This window comes from Hibiscus syriacus, unplaced genomic scaffold (genome assembly GCF_006381635.1).
Source record: "Hibiscus syriacus cultivar Baekdansim isolate YM2019G1 unplaced genomic scaffold, ASM638163v2 tig00111008_pilon, whole genome shotgun sequence".
Lineage (NCBI taxonomy): Eukaryota > Viridiplantae > Streptophyta > Magnoliopsida > Malvales > Malvaceae > Hibiscus > Hibiscus syriacus.
In genome coordinates, this window is record NW_024062951.1 from 965,667 (window position 1) to 985,018 (window position 19,352).

Consider the following 19,352-nt stretch of genomic DNA (forward strand, 5'->3'; position numbering starts at 1 on the left):
AAAAGCCTTGGCATGATCTGCACTTGATAATTCTAAGGTAAAGTACACAAATAATTTCTCCTATCGAAGGTTGTTTTGTTGAGTTTCTTAATTATTAAAAGTTATAAAATAATCCTCTAATTATAGAATTCTATTTTGTTGAATTCATCGACTATTAAAAGTCACAAAATGATCACCCGACTATTCATATATTCTAAACTCATCATTTTTCGTTAAAAATTTAACTGTCAGCTAAGCTGGATGTTAACATGTTGATTGATATATGATAAAATCAGATCCTAAAACCGTTTGAGATGTGTATTTTGTGGATCGACTCTCCGTTTGCATTATGTCATTGAACTAGTGCTTAAAATATTATGTCGTCGAGCTATTGCTTAAAAACAACGATGATGCCAATAAATATCATTAAAATATGATTTTATCATATCTCAGTCAACAGATTAACGTCCAGCTCAAACGAAACGTTAATTTTTTAACAGAAAATGACAAGTTTGGAACATATGAATAGTAAGGTGACAATTTTGTAACTTTTAATAATCGGGAACTCAACAAAGCAATACCTTATAGTTGAGGGACTATTTGTGTACTTTACCCATTGTTATATATGTTTGTGTGGATTGTCCCACATATGTGTATATAGAACGCGGTTTAGGACTTTAGACCTGGCCTGCTTTACATTTTATTTATATATTATTGTAAGCTGCACATGATGCTGGCTGCTGCAAACTAAAATAATTTCCATTTCATTGTCAACTTTAGATATACCCCTCTCCTGCTTGGCGTCAATAACATCTCAACTACCAAACACAAAATCAAAACACTTTTTAAGCACTAATAGTCAGAAACATACCTCCTTGTGTTACTAAAGAATCAAAATGGTCTGATATAATTGAATGTGTTAATGGCATGAATGTCTTTTTTGTTTTATCATTTTTATCAATATAATATCTATACTTCTTAGTCCCCCAATTACTATTTTTGTTTCATTTTGATCACATAACTATATCTTTTTCAAGACCATACATAACATTACGTTTTGATTTCACTTTGGTCATCCACCGTTTCTCCAACCCCTAACCGTAACGACAAATTGACAATTGCAGTGTGGAGAAACACTTTTGACTGATTGCGTATTCTTGCATTCACACAATGTTGGGTGTATGACCAGTCGCGAAAGTAAGGGGTGTTGGGTGGTTGGTCAATCGCGCAACTTTTGGTGTTATGTCGATTGGCGACGTTTGTAATTGTGGCGGTTAAATTTTGTTAATGGATTGAAACTATGGTTATAAGAAATTTTGGGCTTTTATAAAAAAAAATATTATTTTAAGTTTTAAAATTTAAATAAAAAATTTAAAATTTTATAAACGTAACACATGTCAACTAACGTTTTTTTAACTTCATGATGGATCAGAAACCTAAAAAGATAACGTCACAAACGTTAAACACTTATTTTGAATAAAAAAATCTTTAAACACCTAAAATTAATAAAGAGTATAATTTAAACACTTATTTTTACATTAAACCTAAATTGAGCAAAAATTAATAAAAGAATCAAAGTGAAAATTTTATTAAAACATGCAGATAACTTAAAATTCATTTAAGAAATAAATTTTAGGAGTATGTGATTATTTTTCAAACTATATTGGGTCAAGTGGACTTTACACAAACCTAAAGGGTTACTGCCCTTTAGTATGTATTTTGAAAAGGTTAAATTCTTCTATTAATCCTTTTGCTATGTACGTGATATGGATTTAGTTAATGTACTAGTATAAGTTATTAATTTTTAGTCTATGTATTTCTCAAAATTTAAATTGTAAATATGTTTGAAAATATTTAATTTTTATTATATTATAAAAATAAACTTATAAGATCACTTTATTGTACAAATTTACCCTTGTACTAAAGTGTTGTCGTAGAACTTTAAAAAGATAAAATTATAAGCAAACAAAACGTTTAAGGGTGTTTAAAAATAATTACAAATATACAATTTATTCCAACTAAAGCTTTACATATTAATTCTTAATCGTGCTTTTTTGGGCAAATTACACATTTAGTACTTAGACTATCAGTTTTAGTTTGTTTTAGCATTTAAACTTTTATTTTTTTTAAAAGCATACATAAAGTTTAGTTTTTATTTCATTTTAATACCCCACCGTTAAGTTTTGAAAAAAATGAAAATTTGTACTAAAATAGATCAAAATTGGCAGTTTAGGTACTAAACTCATTAAATTTTTAATGATGGGTATTAAAATGAAACAAAAACTAAATTTTAGGTATGATTTTAAAAAATTAAAAGTTTAGATACTAAGATAGACTAAAACTGATAATTTAAGTACTAAATGCGTAATTTATCCTTTTTAAATTAATGTCAACCCTTACAAAGTAGTCCCAAGTTGAAAAGGTCCAAACTTGTTTAATAGTCACTTCTAATACTCACTGTCATTTCATCTTTAATAAGGAGATTTTTCTTGGGTAAACTACAATGGTGATCCCTTTTGTTTTCAGTTTGTTTTATTTTACTCAGTAGTTTTGAAAAAGTTACGTTCTGGTTAATTTTGTTTTTGATCTGTCTTATTTTGGTCACTAGACCATTGACTCCAATTGGTTTACTGACATGACGTGCCAGTAAAAATGGTTAAATATTAACTTGACCCTTTTATTTTAGACAAAATATTAATTTAACTCTAAACTTTAGGTAAAATACTAATTTAACCCTGAACCTTAAATAAAATATCAAATTTACCCTTAAATCCAATCAAAGTCTCCGCCACCCATCCCTGAATCTTGTTCAGGTTGTGTTGGTATTCCGACTGACATTAGTTGCTCAAAAAAGGAGTTCCAAAGGAAGGATCTGTAGCCAATGTCACAGCTGCTTCTACGCTTCAACCAAAGGGTGTAGAAGTTTTCCAAGAACCCGGTAAAGAAGGGGGAGATGGATTAGTCTTATCAATCCAGATTTGGAGGTTGAAAGCAGGCAAAATGGAGGAGGGTTCTCTGATAAATTTGAAAAATGGTAATTTAGCCATGTTTTGACGACTCCTTTGATGTTTAATTTTTATCTGTTACAAGTTTTTACATAATTTAATATGCCACTCTCTTTCAGGACAAACTAGAAGCAATGGAAGTTGTCATCCTACAAATCGGTACAAGTTGAAACTACTAAGGCCTGGCCCGCAATGTTTCTTTCATTTGATTAGAATAAGAGAAATGTTTGGAAAACCGAAAGTTTTTGTCATAGAAATACCTGAAAACAGTAATGGTGCGTCTACTTTTACATCTCATGGACTTGATCCGCTGTCTGTCCATTCTTGGTCAGATGCAGCCCATTCTGAGATACTCTGTCTCAAGTCGGGCTTAATTTAATGGTAACTCAAGCTCGAATGGTTAGGGATGGATCGAAGAAGTAGGTGTAGACAGTCGTCTTCTAAAATTCTAAAATTCTCTTATATTTTAAATTTTTATGTATTTTTTATTGATAATTTATTTATGTTGTGTGAAATTTTATAAGTTTACTCCCTTGTGAAATTTTATAATTTCTCTCTTAAAATATAATCTTGTGTCCGTCCTTCAAAATAGCTCTATGTAAGAACTAATTTTCATATGATTGAAGCACTAATTAGAGCAACTGGTGGAAGTTGGCAATCAAGTTTGACAAAGAAGCATAATGCTAAGGGAAAAAGTATGGGTAGGGGAAGGAAGCGTGAAGTCGGAAGCGCTCCTCCCACCATGATTGAAGAATGCTCAAATCAGTTTCAGTAACGAAAATGGAACTCAAACGTTAAATTCATATTATATTTAAATTTAGAAAATAAATTAGTATTTTATTTAAAGTTTAGGTCAAATTGGCAGATTATCTAAAATTCAAGGGTTATTTTAACCATTTTTACTAACATGTTATATCATCAAACTAATATGAATTAACGGTTCAATGACCAACATGTAAAGAACCAATAACATAAGTGATCAAAACCTAACTTTTTTTAAATGTATAAAACTATAACCAAATTTAACTTTATGTGCCTAAATTTTTTTTGGTTAAAAATAGGTGTCTAAAGTTTCTGACGTTACACTTTTAGGTACCTAAACTGTAACAGCTGTTAAAAAAACAATTATGTGACATATGTAGGGCTGAGCAACGAAACCGAGAAAACCGAAAAACAGACACGAACCGAGTAAAACGGTTCGGTTTGAGTTTACATTTAAACGGTTCAGTTTCGAGTTGATTTAAAGAATCAATTCTATTGATTCGGTTTAGTTCGGGTTTTCCATATGGAACCCACTTGTTCCATATTGAATCAAATAGACAATTTTTTTTTTTGAATTTATAGTTTCAAATGAATTTTTCATTGAAGTTTTTGGTTTCCAGTTATAAAGTAAAAGAACAACTTTTAATGCTCTTTGTTCTTGCACCTGGTAAGTGACATTCTAAATTTTCTAAGATCATATATACAGTGGAAAAACTAGGTCTGATGGGGTCTCTCGAGGCGCACGATAGCAGGTCTGATGTGTGCTCCGATTCTCTTCTCCGGTGTTAATTTTGGCATGGGTTTTCAATTTTGGGTGATTGTTAGCTTTCTCGGTGATTTCCACATGGATTCGTCGTCTTTGAAACTCGATTGGAGGAAACTATTTGTTGGAACGGAAGAGCTGTCTCTCACCTTTTTTCCCCCTGAGGTCTTAGATGGTATCCCCACTGTTAAACTGCCATTGACAGTGATTGAGGAGGGTATAGCGGATTGGAGCTTCGCGGTTGTGGGTCAGTCATTGGCGCTGCTCTTAATCTCGTCTCAATGCAGCGGATTATCAGTTCTCTTTGGGGGAAGTCCTCTTCTGTTAAGGTTAGTCTTGCTGGTGCTAATCTTTACGTCTTCTCGTTTGAAAATGCTTCTATTAGGGACTGGGTGCTTGAGAATGGGCAATGGCATGTCCAGAATAAACCTCTGGTATTGAGAAAGTGGGAGCCCTGTATGCAAAGGTTGGATTTCGATCTTTCTCACATGCATGTGTGGATTCAGCTCTACAATGTGCCTCTGGAATTATACTCTAGAAGAGGTCTCAGCTATATCTCTAGTGCTTTGGGTAATCCATTATACATGGACTCCATTACTGCTGCTAGGGGAAGATTAGAGTATGCTAAAGTATGTGTCGAAATCTTTGTCGAGTCTGTGTTGCCAAATGAGGTCCAGGTAGTTCTTAAAGATGGATCAATGGTGAGGGTAGGTGTTTTTGCTCCTTGGCTACCAAGGGCTTGCTCTAGTTGTAAATCTTTTGGTCATCTGGTTGGCAGGTGTGTTGTAAGTCAGAAGGCAGGTTCAAAGCAGGAGGCTCAAGTTTGAAGGAAAAAGGGCATTTTACCTTCTGTTCCTTGTGAAGTACAAAAGAAGGATTCAAATCCTCCTCATGTGGACTCTATTTTACCTCCTAGTTCTTCAGGAAATGATATTCCTGCAGCTGGTGTTGGCTGCTCTAACTCTGAATTGTTAGTTGGTGTTGATGAGTTAGTTCATGCGTCTTCTTTGCAAGAGATTCCTGTTGGCCAAGCTCCTGAGGCTAATATTTCTGTTACTGCTTCACAGGACAGTAGGGAGATGTGTGCAGTTGATTCTGATTGTTTACCTAACTCTACCTCGGCAGAGGATGTTGCTCATAAAGTTTTGCAAGAGGATTTTGGGTCTGACTTTCCCACCTTGCAGGACTCTGTGGTCCAAAAGAAGAAGGTTAGGGGTAGGAAAAAAGAGAATACTGGTTCTTCCAGTAAACTTGATGTTTTGGCTGGTGGTGGTGGTGTTGCTGAGGGTCAGAGGAAGGCTAGAATAGCTTCAATGGGGGTTGTTGTCCTGCTAAATGAAATCAAAACTAAGAAGAGAGATCTAGTAGACAAAGCTAAAGGAAGTGTGAATGTAGGGGTTGGTGTTGGTGTTGGCCCTGCTGTTAATTGATGATTGTGTGTTTCTGGAATGTAAGGGGGATTAATAACTCCCTTAAGCAGCAAAAGGTTCTGAGCAGGTTGGTTAACTTGGATGTTGATGTTGTTTGTCTTTTGGAAACTAGAATTAGAAGTATTAATGCTGATAAATTCTATTCTGCTTATTCTGGCAGAATTTGGGTTATGTGGAGGAAGCAGTGGTCCTTCTCTGTCTTGAGGACTACAGATCAATCTCTAACTATTTATGGAATTGTTAATGGCCATATGACTTTTATTACTGCTATCTATGGCAGTAATAGTAGGGTTGCCAGGAGAGAGTTATGGGATCATTTAAGGAACTTGGAAAATGAGGCTGGATCTTCTCCTTGGGTAGCATGGGGTGATTTTAATGTTGTCCTCCGAGCTGAAGAGAGTTCTGACTATGAGACCCTGGGTGATCATATTTCTCCTGACATGGAGGATTTTCAAGACTGTCTGGTGGACCTAGACCTTTTGGATCACCCCTTCTTAGGTCCCTCCTTCACCTGGTCTAATAGACAGGATGAGAGGTTTTTGGCTCGCAAGCTGGATCGTATTTTGGTCAATCACCATTGGTTGGCTGCTTTTCCTGATTCGTTTACTGAATTTAAGGCTCAGGGTGTTTCTGATCATTGCCCTGGTGTGATTTGGACTCAGAGGGGTGTCTTGGCTAGGAGGCCCAAGCCTTTCAAATTTTTTAACTGTTGGACCTCAAGTGTTGACTTCTTGGTTATTTTCAAGGAGTCCTGGAAGGAGCAATGTGTTGGTAACCCTATGCAAAGGTTATTCATAAAACTGAAAAGGCTAAAGCCTAAGCTGAAGGAGCTTAACAAAGAGCAGTTTTCTGATATTTCTAATAGAGTGCTTAGCAAAAAGGCTGACTTGGAAATGATTCAGTTGTTTAACTTGAGTCATCCTGATATGAGGAACATGGATGAAGAGAGGAGGACCCATGCTGAGCTGGTAGACTTAGAGATTGCAGAATCTGATTTCTATAGGCAGAGGGCAAAGGTCCATTGGCTACAAGAGGGTGATCTCAACACCAAGTTCTTTCATCAAAGAGTTGAATCCAACAAGAAGAGGAACACCATTAAGTTGTTGGTGACTGAAAATGGACAGTTCCTAGACTCTTTCGATGGCATGGCGGCTGAGTTAGTGAACTTCTTCACTAATCTCATTGATACTGCAGACCCAATGGTCAAATGTCCTCCTGTGGAGTGCCTGAGAGATATGCTGAATTTTACTATACCTGTTGATGCTGGAGCTATGCTTATTAAGGAGGTGGAGGATGTGGAAATTAAAGAAGCTTTGTTTAGACAGGGCAATGGTAAAAGCCCAGGCCCTGATGGATTTTCTTCTTGGTTTTTCAAGGCTGCTTGGGATGTGGTGGGCTATGATTTCCTTGCTGTAGTCAGGTTCTTTTTTATCTCCTCTTACCTGCTGCCTGCTTTTAATTCTACTACTATTGTCTTAGTTCCCAAGGAACTTAATGCTTACATGACAAAGGATTTTAGACCCATTTCTTGTTGTACTGTAGTGTACAAAACCATCACCAGAATCATCACTACTAGACTATCTTGCATTTTTTCTAGCATGATCTCCCCTAGTCAGACTGCTTTTATAAAGGGAAGAAATATTGTTGATAATACCTTGCTAGCTCAGGAGATTGTTAAAGGCTATTCTAGGAAAAGTCTTTCTCCTAGATGTGCCATTAAGATTGATCTTCAAAAAGCTTTTGACTCTGTGAATTGAGACTTCCTAATGGTTGTACTAGAGGCTGTGGGTCTTCCTGTAAAGTTCTGTAGTTGGATAAAGGGCTTGTGTTACTTCATCTCAATTTTCTGTTTCTTTGAATGGCAGCCTTGTGGGTTATTTTAGGGGTGCTAGGGGAGTTAGGCAGGGGGACCCATTGTCCCCTTATCTCTTTGTCTTGGTTATGAATGTTCTATCTTCTTTGTTGGATGTTTCTGCAAAAAGGGGAATCTTTAGGTACCACCCTAAGTGTAAGAGAATTTCACTTACACACCTATGCTTTGCTGATGATCTATTGGTGTTCTGCCATGGTTCCATGGATGCTGTGATGGGTGTTTTGAGTACTCTAGGGGGTTTTACAAATTCTCCGGCCTTAGGCTTAATGCCCAGAAAACTGAACTTTATGCTTGTGGTTTAGCTGATTCTGTCATTCAGCAAATTTAATCTGGTACGGGATTTAGGGTTGGTATGCTCCCTGTAAAGTACCTTGGCATACCTTTGGTGACCAGGAAGCTCACTAGCAAGGATTGCTCTGCTTTGGTGACTAAGATTAAAGATAAGCTTTATAAATGGTCTAATAGAAAGCCGAGTTTTGAGGCATGCTACAACTTATCAAATCTGTCTTGTTCAGTATATTCAACTACTGGAGTAGGCAACTCATCCTGCCTAAAGGGGTTATTAGTGATGTTGAGAGACTTTGCATGAGGTTCTTTTGGAAAGGCTGTGATTTCCCTGCTCATGGAGCCCGAGTTAGCTGGAACCAGATTTGTTGTCTGAAATCTGAGGGAGGCTTGGGGTTGAGGAGTCTGACTGATTGGAGTAAGACTTGTTGTTTTCTACTTATTAAGAAAATCTTGGCAGGTGAAGGTTCTCTTTGGATCGCTTGGTTAAATGCTTACTGTTTCAGGATTGATGATTTTTGGAATGCCGATTGTAAGTCTCATTTTAGCTGGATCATAGTAAAGCTGTTCAAAATGAGGAGTGAGGTTGCGAGATTATTCTGTTCCAGTATTAACTAGGAACAAATTCGAGCCAGCTGGTTGTGGGATAAGGTTCGAAGCAGGAGTGACAAGGTTCCCTGACATCACCTTGTGTGGTTTCCTGGCCACATTCCAAAGTTTTCACTGATCTCTTGGATGGCAATCTTGGATAGAATGCCTACTAAGGACAGATTAGCCAGGTTTGGTATTGTTACAGACAGTGATTGTAGACTATGTGGCTCTGGCCTTGAGTCTCGAAGTCATCTCTTCTCTGAATGCCCTTATGCAAGTGAAGTTTGGTGTGCTATCCTGCTGCTATGTGGACTTAACCAGGTTCCCACTGGTTGGAACGATCTTCTGCACTGGTTATTGCAGAACCTGAAAGGTAAATCGTTGTTGGTGCATATTCTCAAGTTGGCTTGGACTGGCTTTGTCTATTGCATTTGGAAGGAACAAAATCGTAGACACTTTAGAGGGGTGTATTGCTCGGTTGACACAGTTGTTGGTAGCGTTAAAGAATCAGTAAGAATTAAAATGTATAGGAGTTCTATGAATAGGCTAGATACTGTAAATAGACAATTGTGTATAGATTAGGGACTGATATAATGCCTTGATTTATGTTGTAGCAGCTTGGCTGCATTCTTTTGGATGAATGGAATTCTACTTATCCAAAAAAAAAGAATTTTTCATTGAAAAAATTACAAACCGAACCGAAAAACCGCATTATCTAACCGAAAAAATCGGTTTCGCATAATTCGATTTTTTAACCATTCGGTTTCGGTTTAAATTTTAAAAAATCGTTTATTTCGGTTCGGTTCAATTTTTAGTAAAAACTGAATCAAACCGAACCGAATACACCCCTAGACATATGACGTGCTTATATTTTTTTAAAAAAATTCAAAAATATTATTAAAGAAAAACCAAACACCCATGCCTCCCCTCCGCAACCGCAATCGCAATTCCCCCTCCGCAACGGCAATTCCCCTTCCCTCACCGGCAATTTTCCCTCCCCTTCTCCCCGTTTTTAGCATCTAACCCCATATATGAACATCAACAAGTAGATTTTTCAATCTGATTGAGATTTTAAAATTTGAGCTTTGATTTTTACAAAATTAGAGTTTTGATTTAAGGATTTAGGTATTAAGATTTAGAGATTTTGACAGTAATATTGGGGTAGAAGTAAGGGGTTTCGACCGACGGCCTAGGATCGATTGACGACGTTAGTGGAATCCAACGAAGCTAAGGGGATTGAAATTAAATATTTTATGGATTTAGGGTTTTTTTATAATTTTATAAAATTTAAATTTTTTTAATTTATAATTCCGAATTTATAATTTAAATAAAAATTTTGAAATTTTATAAAGGCAACATATGTTACTTAACAGCCGAATTTAACTTTCGTTATAGTCCAAACACCTAAAAGTGTAACAATGGAAACTTTAGGTACCTATTTTTAACGAAAAATTCTTTAAGCACCTAAAGTTAATTTTGATTATAGTTTGGACACATATTTTTACATTAAGCCTTTTTGAAATTGATGACCAAAATAAGACATGCCAAAAATATACTTGATAAGTCGTATAATTGCATATAAATTTTATTTATTCTTCTACATTCTAGGGTTCTAATTTATCTACAACTCTATATTTTACCAAGAATTTATGTTCTATAGGTATTTGGACTTATTAGATATATTATCTATCCTTAAACAAGAATTTGGTGGAATTAGGACACTTGAAGAGAAAATAGGCGCAAGACAAAGATTACATGGATGAGGACTCCTAGTTCGATTTAAACTCTAATGCTTATTTTTATATTATGATTAAGATAAGACTTAAGAGAGAAGTAATTTAAATATGTCTGTGGGGGGATCATCAACTTCATATCTCATTTTTTTTTCTTACATTTTTTTTCATGAATTGCTAAACTCCTCCTAGTCATGAATATTTCAAAGTTTTTAATTTAAAGAATCGTGAAAGTTCTTCATCTTTATTTTCTTTATTCTTTTTGAATATTTGTGTGTCTTCTATTTCTTTTGTTAATTATTAATTTGTAAATTGCATGAACTTACCATTCTATAAGTTATTAAATCTTTATATTGCTAATTAAATTATCCACATTCGTAATTGTGGTAGGTTTTAATACAAGTAATAAAAAAATTTAGGAATGAATTACGAAGATATAAGAACTAGCTTGAATCATCCATGCGTTGTGAGTTGGTTAACTACAGGCTAAGTCTCTTTAATTAATAAAGTTGTTAAATAGATTAAATCTTAGAAGCATCTCTAAGAGATTGTTCAATTAACAATGGAATTAAACATTCAATCATCTCTTTGGTTAACCTAAACTAAGAAGAGATTAAATTATTAGAGCATCTCGAGTAACAATAACCAACCTATTCAAAAAGAGTTTAAATAATCCTAAGTTCAAATTTATGATTGAATCACAAATTAAATGTTAAGAATCATATCTAAAACATCCATCGGTCTACATTTAACATGATATCTCTTACCATAATGGTCACAACTAGGTCAATCCGGAAGCCTCGCACAAGAATCAGAAGCAATAATCTAACCACTTTATTGCCTCGAATGGCTCATTTGTGCACCACGACGGGGACTTATAAAAAAAATCACGACTTCTCTTAATCGAATGACCAGACAACTATAACAATTAATAATCCTCTCATCAGAGTCAATCGTCACACTAGAAGTTACCATCATTATCTCTTCTATAGCTTTGGCCTGGTCAATCAATACATTGAAGATATTCGAGCCACTGGTCACCAAGTACATCTCTTAGACCAATTCAGATTGGAACCTCTTACATCTGTCCTTTTAAGTATGCATCATGTCTAAAGTATACTTAAAAAAATGAATAAAATCCATTTCTTACTCTAAAATAGTTATGAGAAAATAACCTCAGTGATCAAAAATATCAGATAATATACGATTGTGATTAATTTTTTTTGGATTTACGAAAATGACTAACAAAATCGTAATGCGATCTCTAATTCGCATTGCGATCTCCACTATTACAAATTCGCGTTGCATTTCGCGTTGCGATAGTTGAAAATCACGTTGCGATTTTCTATTTCGCGTTGTGATAGTCCAAGTTGTCGTTGCGATAGTTTCCAAATTCGTTGCGATAGTCTACAGTTGTCGTTGCGATTTTCCAAATTCGTTGCGATAGTAAAAAAAATATTTTGTTTCTTAAGAATTTTCTCTAAAAAGATAGTATCCGCGCGTACGTGTCGAAGACACGTATTACCACGACCACGACCACGACCACGACCCCGACCCGAGACGAGACGGCGGCGGTGCGCGAGAGTCCCCTTTGTTCTCTTCCACTCAACAAGGAAGTGGGAAATTCAAGCCTTAAATATCATTCCCAATAGTGTTTCTAATACTATGTGGGATTGAGCATTACCAACACCATAAAATCTTAGTTCCCGACCACATATCAAAACCGTTTGATTATTTCAGATTCATTCGATTAAAGAACAAGAAAGATATATACCAGACCATAGATTTGAGATCTCTTTCCATTATGACTTGAAAGGCCTGAGTCATATCTAGTTCACTACTACTTCCCTAACTTGACTTTCAAAAACAGTGGAGAATGAACATAGACAACTATTGTTAACTCAATCAATAACAGACGATACCGCAAATCAAGCCCTTGAACCAATCACTTTAGCGATTAATTTCCAATAAGTTACTCTTGATACTCATGGATAACCATCATAAGACGCATTAAAACCACCGATCAAGTAAGATTATCTAATACTTTCACATGTTCCGCTACCATAATATTAATTGAATAGAAATGTTTCGAGGAGAAAACAACTGCCTGTACTTATTTACTATATTCTATTAGCATTTTCCTATACAGAGATTTAGAAAAATACACATATATCAAAGAAATGCATGCTCATTACATAGTCAAGGAAGCACTAAAACAGATGCTTATGTATGCAGTTTAACAGTCCCTTCATATTTCGGTCTCTTTGATTAGTAAGTGGTGGTCGGGAACTAAGATTCTATGGTGTTGGTAATGCTCAATCCCACATAGTATTGGAAATACTATTGGGAATGGTATTTAAGGCTTGAATTTTCCACTTCCTTGTTGAGTGGAAGAGAACAAGGGGGACTCTCGCACGCCGCCGCCGCCGTCTCGTCTCGTCTCGTCTCGGGTCGTGGTAATACGTGTCTTCGACACGTCCGCGTAGATACTATCTTTTTAGAGAAAATTCTTAAGAAACAAAATCTTTTTTTTTAACTATCACAACGAATTTTCACAACGAATTTGGAAAATCGCAACGACAACTGTAGACTATCGTAACGAATTTAGAAAATCGCAACGACAACTGTAGACTATCGCAACGCGAAATGGAAAATCGTAACGCGATTTTTAACTATCGCAACGCGATTTTCAACTATCGTAACGCGAAATGCAACGAGAATTTGCGATAGTGGAGATCGCAATTCGAATTAGAGATCGCAATGCGAATTAGAGATCGCATTGCGATTTTGTTGGTCATTTTCGCAAATCCAAAAAAATTTGATCAAAATCGTATATTATCTAGGATTTTTGGTCACTGAAGTTATTTTCTCAATAGTTATACTCCATTGAACTAAGTTGAGGGTGAATATTAAACTTGTAAAATTTATTTTTAAAAAAAATATATTTATTTATTTATTTATTTTATTAGATTGATATATCAACGATCAGGTAAGGAATTTAATTTTTAATTTTAATTTTTAATATTTAATATTTAATATTTATTTAATTTTAATTTTAATTTTAATTTTAATTTTAATTTTAATTTTAATTTTAATTTTAATTTTAATTTTAATTTTTTTTTTAATTTTTAATTTTTAATTTTAATTTTTTTAATTTTAATTTTAATTTTTAATTTTAATTTTAATTTTTAATTTTTAATTTTTAATTTTTAATTTTAATTTTAATTTTTAATTTTAATTTTTAATTTTTAATTTTTAATTTTAATTTTTAATTTTAATTTTTAATTTTTAATTTTTAATTTTTAATTTTTAATTTTTTTTTTAATTTTAATTTTTAATTTTAATTTTTAATTTTAATTTTTAATTTTTAATTTTTAATTTTTAATTTTTAATTTTTAATTTTTAATTTTTAATTTTTAATTTTTAATTTTAATTTTTAATTTTTAATTTTAATTTTTAATTTTTAATTTTTAATTTTAATTTTTAATTTTTAATTTTTAATTTTAATTTTAATTTTTAATTTTTAATTTTAATTTTAATTTTTAATTTTAATTTTAATTTTAATTTTAATTTTAATTTTAATTTTAATTTTAATTTTAATTTAATTTTAATTTTAATTTTAATTTTAATTTTAATTTTAATTTTAATTTTTAATTTTTAATTTTTAATTTTTAATTTTTAATTTTTAATTTTTAATTTTTAATTTTTAATTTTTAATTTTTAATTTTTAATTTTTAATTTTTAATTTTTAATTTTTAATTTTTAATTTTTAATTTTTAATTTTTAATTTTTAATTTTTAATTTTTAATTTTTAATTTTAATAGCCCTAGCGAGTGCATTGCACCTTGATAATACAAAAGAAGTTATAAAGATATTTTTCGCTTGGCCAGTGATTTTTAAGATTTATGAGATAAATACGAAGGTGCAAATCAGAGAAGAAATAGGCAAAACAGCGGGACGTACAAGCAATGGATCCGAATCAAGAGCAATCCACGTGGCTAATCCTGGACCCTGCAAGAGATAGAAGCGAATCGGAATCTGGGCGCTCAACTAACGACACATGGCCACAGTCACCGAAGGAAAGCAAAGAACTCGTTGTACGCTGCCACCACTTGATATTATAATAATAATAAAATCTTCAAACAAACCGAGGCCGTAGCAAACGGTAAGGAGGTTAATTTAATGCCATATATAAATAAATACATTTTACATTTCCTCCTAAGACGTGGCAGTTATTCCCACCACAGCCTTCTCTGCTTCTCTGCTCCAACACCCCTGACTTCCGATTCCGCAAATACTTTCTCTTTCGTACTGTTTTCGAAATGACATGTTTGCCCCTTTTCAATTTATTGTTTTATTCAACATTAATATATATAATAGACCCCTTTCAATTTACAGGAATAAAAAGACCGCATTTTTTATATTATTACACTTATTTTAGTGGTATAATTATATCTATTTATAGATATAAGGTGAAAAGTTAATTTCAAGAAATCAATTGATTTATTTTAGTATTTTTAGAAACAATATTATTGTAAGTGGTGGTGGCGCTGCCAGCTTGGTTGGTAAACTGGAAGTATTCTGAATGGTAAATTTGTAATTTGGGGGAAAAAGGAAGGCTGTTTCTATAAGCCACTGCAGTTTGATGTCTCTTTTCTCTTCCATTCCAATCGCTCATTCTCTCCGTATACAAGAAAGAGAAAACTCTTGAGAAAAAAATATTCTCCAAGAAAACGAAAGAAGAAGAAACCGGCAGATAGGATAAAGCCAAAATTTCTCTCTGGTTTCGGTTGAAAAAAGAAGGAAAATGAAGAGCTGTGAGCTCTGTGATTTGGCGGCAAGGACGTATTGTGAGTCGGACCAAGCGAGTCTGTGCTGGGACTGTGATGCTAAAGTGCACGGAGCCAACTTTCTCGTGGCGAGGCACGTGAGGTGTCTTCTCTGTCACGCGTGCCAGTCTCTCACGCCGTGGAGAGCCGCTGGTACCCGGCTCGGTCACACGGTGTCAGCCTGTGAGAGATGCGTCAACGGCCGCGATCGAGAAGACAGCGAAGCGGAAAATGAAGAAGACGGTGTGTCTGATGATGAGGCGGAGGAGGACGGGGATAATCAGGTGGTGCCGTGGTCCGCAAATACGCCTCCGCCGCCTTCGAGTTCATCTAGTAGCGATGAATATTCTGATGGCGAAAGAGAGGTCTGTAAATCAACAAATTTGTTTCCGTTGAAAAGATCGAGAGAAAATGCTTCAGATCTACGTTATAAGGTCGGTTTTTATTTTCTCTTTGTTATTTCATTTTAAATCCTCTTCCCATTTCCCTTCTCCTCTGCATTGATTAATCATTTTCTAGGTTTTATTCACTTATTTATTTGTCATTGCAATTTGCAGGACGATCTGGATCCATTATCTCCTAAACGGAGGTACGGTTACCGTTCTATTTTGACGACTCCGTGCGGAGCAGAGGACGATGCCGTTTCTGTTGATTCTATAAGGGTGTTAAAAGAACAGTCGATCAAACAGGAGGAGGCCGTTCAGTTGCAGTCTGAATCGAGTGATTCGGTAGGCACGGCGAATTCATAGTCATTAAGGAAAAGGAAAACAAAAAATAGGCCCTCGTAAAATCCGGTAAAATATCTTTAATCAGTTAGTGATAGTAATTGCTTGGCTGTTTGATTAAGTTGGTTTGGCTAGAGATTTCTGATGATCTAACCTATTATAACGATAGTCCATGATTATTGATCTTTTATGGGTTTTGTTAACCCTCTTTTAATACTTAGTTTGTGTGCTGATTACTTGAGAAATTTACTAGTTTTACTAGTTTGATCTCTTTCTGAGATTTTGTAATATGATCATTTTACTCTATGTGTCATGATTATTGGTTTGTTTTTAGTGTTCTCCTCTCCATTTCCCCCGCCGTTCTTATTTTGAATTTTTTTTCAAGTATATTTGAAACCTCTTATGAATCAAAATGTACATAAAATATGAAGGATGAATTCCCGGCACCAAGTAGTTAACAGCCAACTTAATGATGTTTATTTAGACTAAATCTTAGTCTTTAAAGCAAATGGAGGTTCAGATGAAGGGTATTTATAAGCCCCCGTATAGTTAACTAATTTAACTAATAATTGTACAAGCTAAGAAACTTTAGTGATTAATAAATTGTTGTTATTCCTTATATTTCAGGTTCGAACATGAACATAATGTATGTAAGGATATGAATGTTTAAAGTTAAATGAATAAGAATCTTTAAACAAATATTATCTTGTATTTAATTTACATTGATAAAAAATAGCAATTATGTTCATCACAAAAAGGTATTTTGCACATAAATTTGCTATATATCGGTTTCAAATAAGTTAATATTGGCAGCAGCGAACGTAAATTGAGCACATGCTAGTGGGCGAGATAATAATTTTATGTCTCTATATTTGTATCGTATATTAGACAACGTTGATAATTTTTAAAAAAAATATAATAGAAATTATAGTCAAATAATATCAATACGAATACAAATTAAAATCTATAAGGTTACAAATATCATTTAAAAAATATTGTTTTTATACATTTTTTGAAACAAAAATCTCTTTTATTTTATGATAATCAAGATTTTGTAAAAATTAACTTTTGATTTTTAGAATTGTTAATCCGTTCAATTTATCTTGAGTTATCGCACTTTGAAAATAGAATTTCAAGAGTTTTAAATTTAAAAAACTGATCAGGTATTTTAGGTTAATTTTTTAGGTTAAGTATATATATACATACTATAGGCACTAGAAAAATGAAGTTCCCCTCAAATATTCGGTCTTGGCTAAGGCCTCTGGGCCGGGCGTGACTGAGCGGAGCTTGCCTTGTGCATGTTGACTTCCAAGCACATCAAACAAACTCACATCCCAAAAACAAAAGCATGTTGATAAATGTTCATATATTTTTGTCAATTTAATTTGTACTTGTAATGAAATTTAATCTTTTGACCTTTTTAGTTAGATTGGTGTGAATTTAATTAAAATGAGAATGAATCAAGTGTTGTTCCTTTTATATGTCTAAGATTAGAGTAACTACGTCTGTTGAATGTATACGTTGTTAATAATTAAGAAAAAAATTATATAAATATTTTGTAATTATCTGAAAAAATAAAAATAATAATTGAGTTGTCAAAATTTTACAATATTTATGCGATGATCAGCATAACAATCCGCATGTATTTTAATGTTAATATAATATTATTTTATAAACATAATAATATATTATCTTACTTTATTTTATAAATAAATTTATTTTTATCTAAATTTAAAAATTACTAAATTTATTATGATTTTGCCTAATCTTATAAATAAATTTCTAGTTATTATAATACGAAATTGAAAAAAAAAAGTACTTATAGTCTCGCTTTTTGATCCATCAATAATCTAACATATTCAAGCTTATTCGAAATACTTCAGTGATCTAAGTAACACCTTAACATTAGGTTAGTCGTAAATAAATCAGAAAGGTCACACCAATTGATTGGGGTTTAGTCGAAGTTAAATAAACCTAAATCAAATAAATAGGCTTTCAAACAATCAATAATAATTTATTTATGGACTAAATTAACATTTATATCAAATGTAAAAGTCTCACAATAATATACATCATCAAAAGGGGTTGAATATACAACTTTTCCAAAATGGGTCTTGTTAGCTTATTCGATCAACCAAAATACACCAAGAGTTAGTGAATCGGTCTTTTAAAATTTTGCTGTGAAATATAAAATTTTTACATAACGATTTAGAGTTGTTCGACTTCTAAACCAAGTCTACATCTACTCTCTTAGCATCAACACTAAGGATTTATCAAATCCACTAGATTTGCTTACCATTAAGGACATAGTGTAACCTTACAAACACTTCAAGATTTATAACTCAAACTTTGAATACACACTCTCGTAAAGAGTAATTGCAAATTTTAAAAAGAAATCTCACAAGATAAATGTGGTTGCAACAAATAAGTTCTTACCCAAATCACACTTGAGCAAAAATAAACAATATAGCTTACAAGTGTGTTACAAAGAATAATAATATAAATAAGCTCTTGAAAAATCTTTTGACGTTGGTATGATCTTTTAATAATATTTTATTGGTTATTTACATTTGATTTTTGGTCCTTTTTATATCCTCTTATGAATTTTTAGTCGTTTGAAGTAGTTGGTGGTTGATTACAACTGTTGAAAACATTAACTTAGAGCATGAAATGCTCACTCGCAACTTTGATATTGGTACCAAAAAATGGGTACCAAGATCAAGCACTGTCACTTTGAATATTATAATCGTTGGAGCCTAAGATGTTGATACCATGGAATGAGTATCGATACTCACACACCGATATCGAAACTGGGACCTAAGTATTGATATTGAACCACATTTTGAAATGTTGGTATCGAAACCGGGACCTAAGTTTCGAGACATAGGAGTAATTTTTGTCAAAATTAAATATTTTTAGCCTTAAAAAATGTTTGTAAATTATGGGATGATTCAAAAGTACTTAAACTACTTTTTACAATTGAAAATCTCTTGAAAATTACATTATGACAATTTTCTATATTTTCTTAAAATACAAATTTTGTCACTTAAAACACATAATTTATGTATGTGAAAATAAAATAGATTATGTTAGAAGACTGCTTCAAGACTGAAACAAGTCCACACGTTTTTTTGTTAAGTTGATTGTGTCAATGTTTGTTCCTATTTTTTAGGAAGTAGTTATTATGTTATTCACGATCTCTAAACATAGAGAAAGTTTATGATCATATTGTTAGTGGTTAGTTTTTTGTTTCTGCTTTAAAAACTGTAACGTTTCTGATTTTTAGGAAGCAATTATGTTTTTGTTCTTCCAACAACAACGTTCCTTCTCTTCTTCACATTAAAAAATAACAATTGGCATCAGAGCTCTTTTCTTAA

The 19,352-nt window shown here is 33.1% G+C and overlaps 1 protein-coding gene across 3 annotated transcripts; it reads left to right on the forward strand.

The window, feature by feature from the left end:
- The first annotated feature begins 5,704 nt into the window (after nt 1-5,704).
- LOC120149673 (zinc finger protein CONSTANS-LIKE 2-like) lies at nt 5,705-16,217 on the forward strand. 3 transcript variants are annotated; one of them, XM_039162401.1, is made up of 3 exons: nt 5,705-5,717; nt 15,152-15,684; nt 15,805-16,065. In XM_039162401.1, exons 2-3 carry the CDS (start codon nt 15,229-15,231, stop codon nt 15,997-15,999), a joined length of 651 nt encoding a protein of 216 aa, XP_039018332.1. In that variant the 5' UTR covers nt 5,705-5,717; nt 15,152-15,228; the 3' UTR covers nt 16,000-16,065. The 3 variants fall into 3 exon arrangements, with proteins under 3 accessions (XP_039018332.1, XP_039018333.1, XP_039018331.1); XM_039162402.1 differs by lacking the exon at nt 5,705-5,717 and having other exon boundaries at nt 15,079-15,684; nt 15,808-16,217; XM_039162400.1 differs by lacking the exon at nt 5,705-5,717 and having other exon boundaries at nt 15,094-15,684.
- Nucleotides 16,218-19,352: the final 3,135 nt, after the last annotated feature.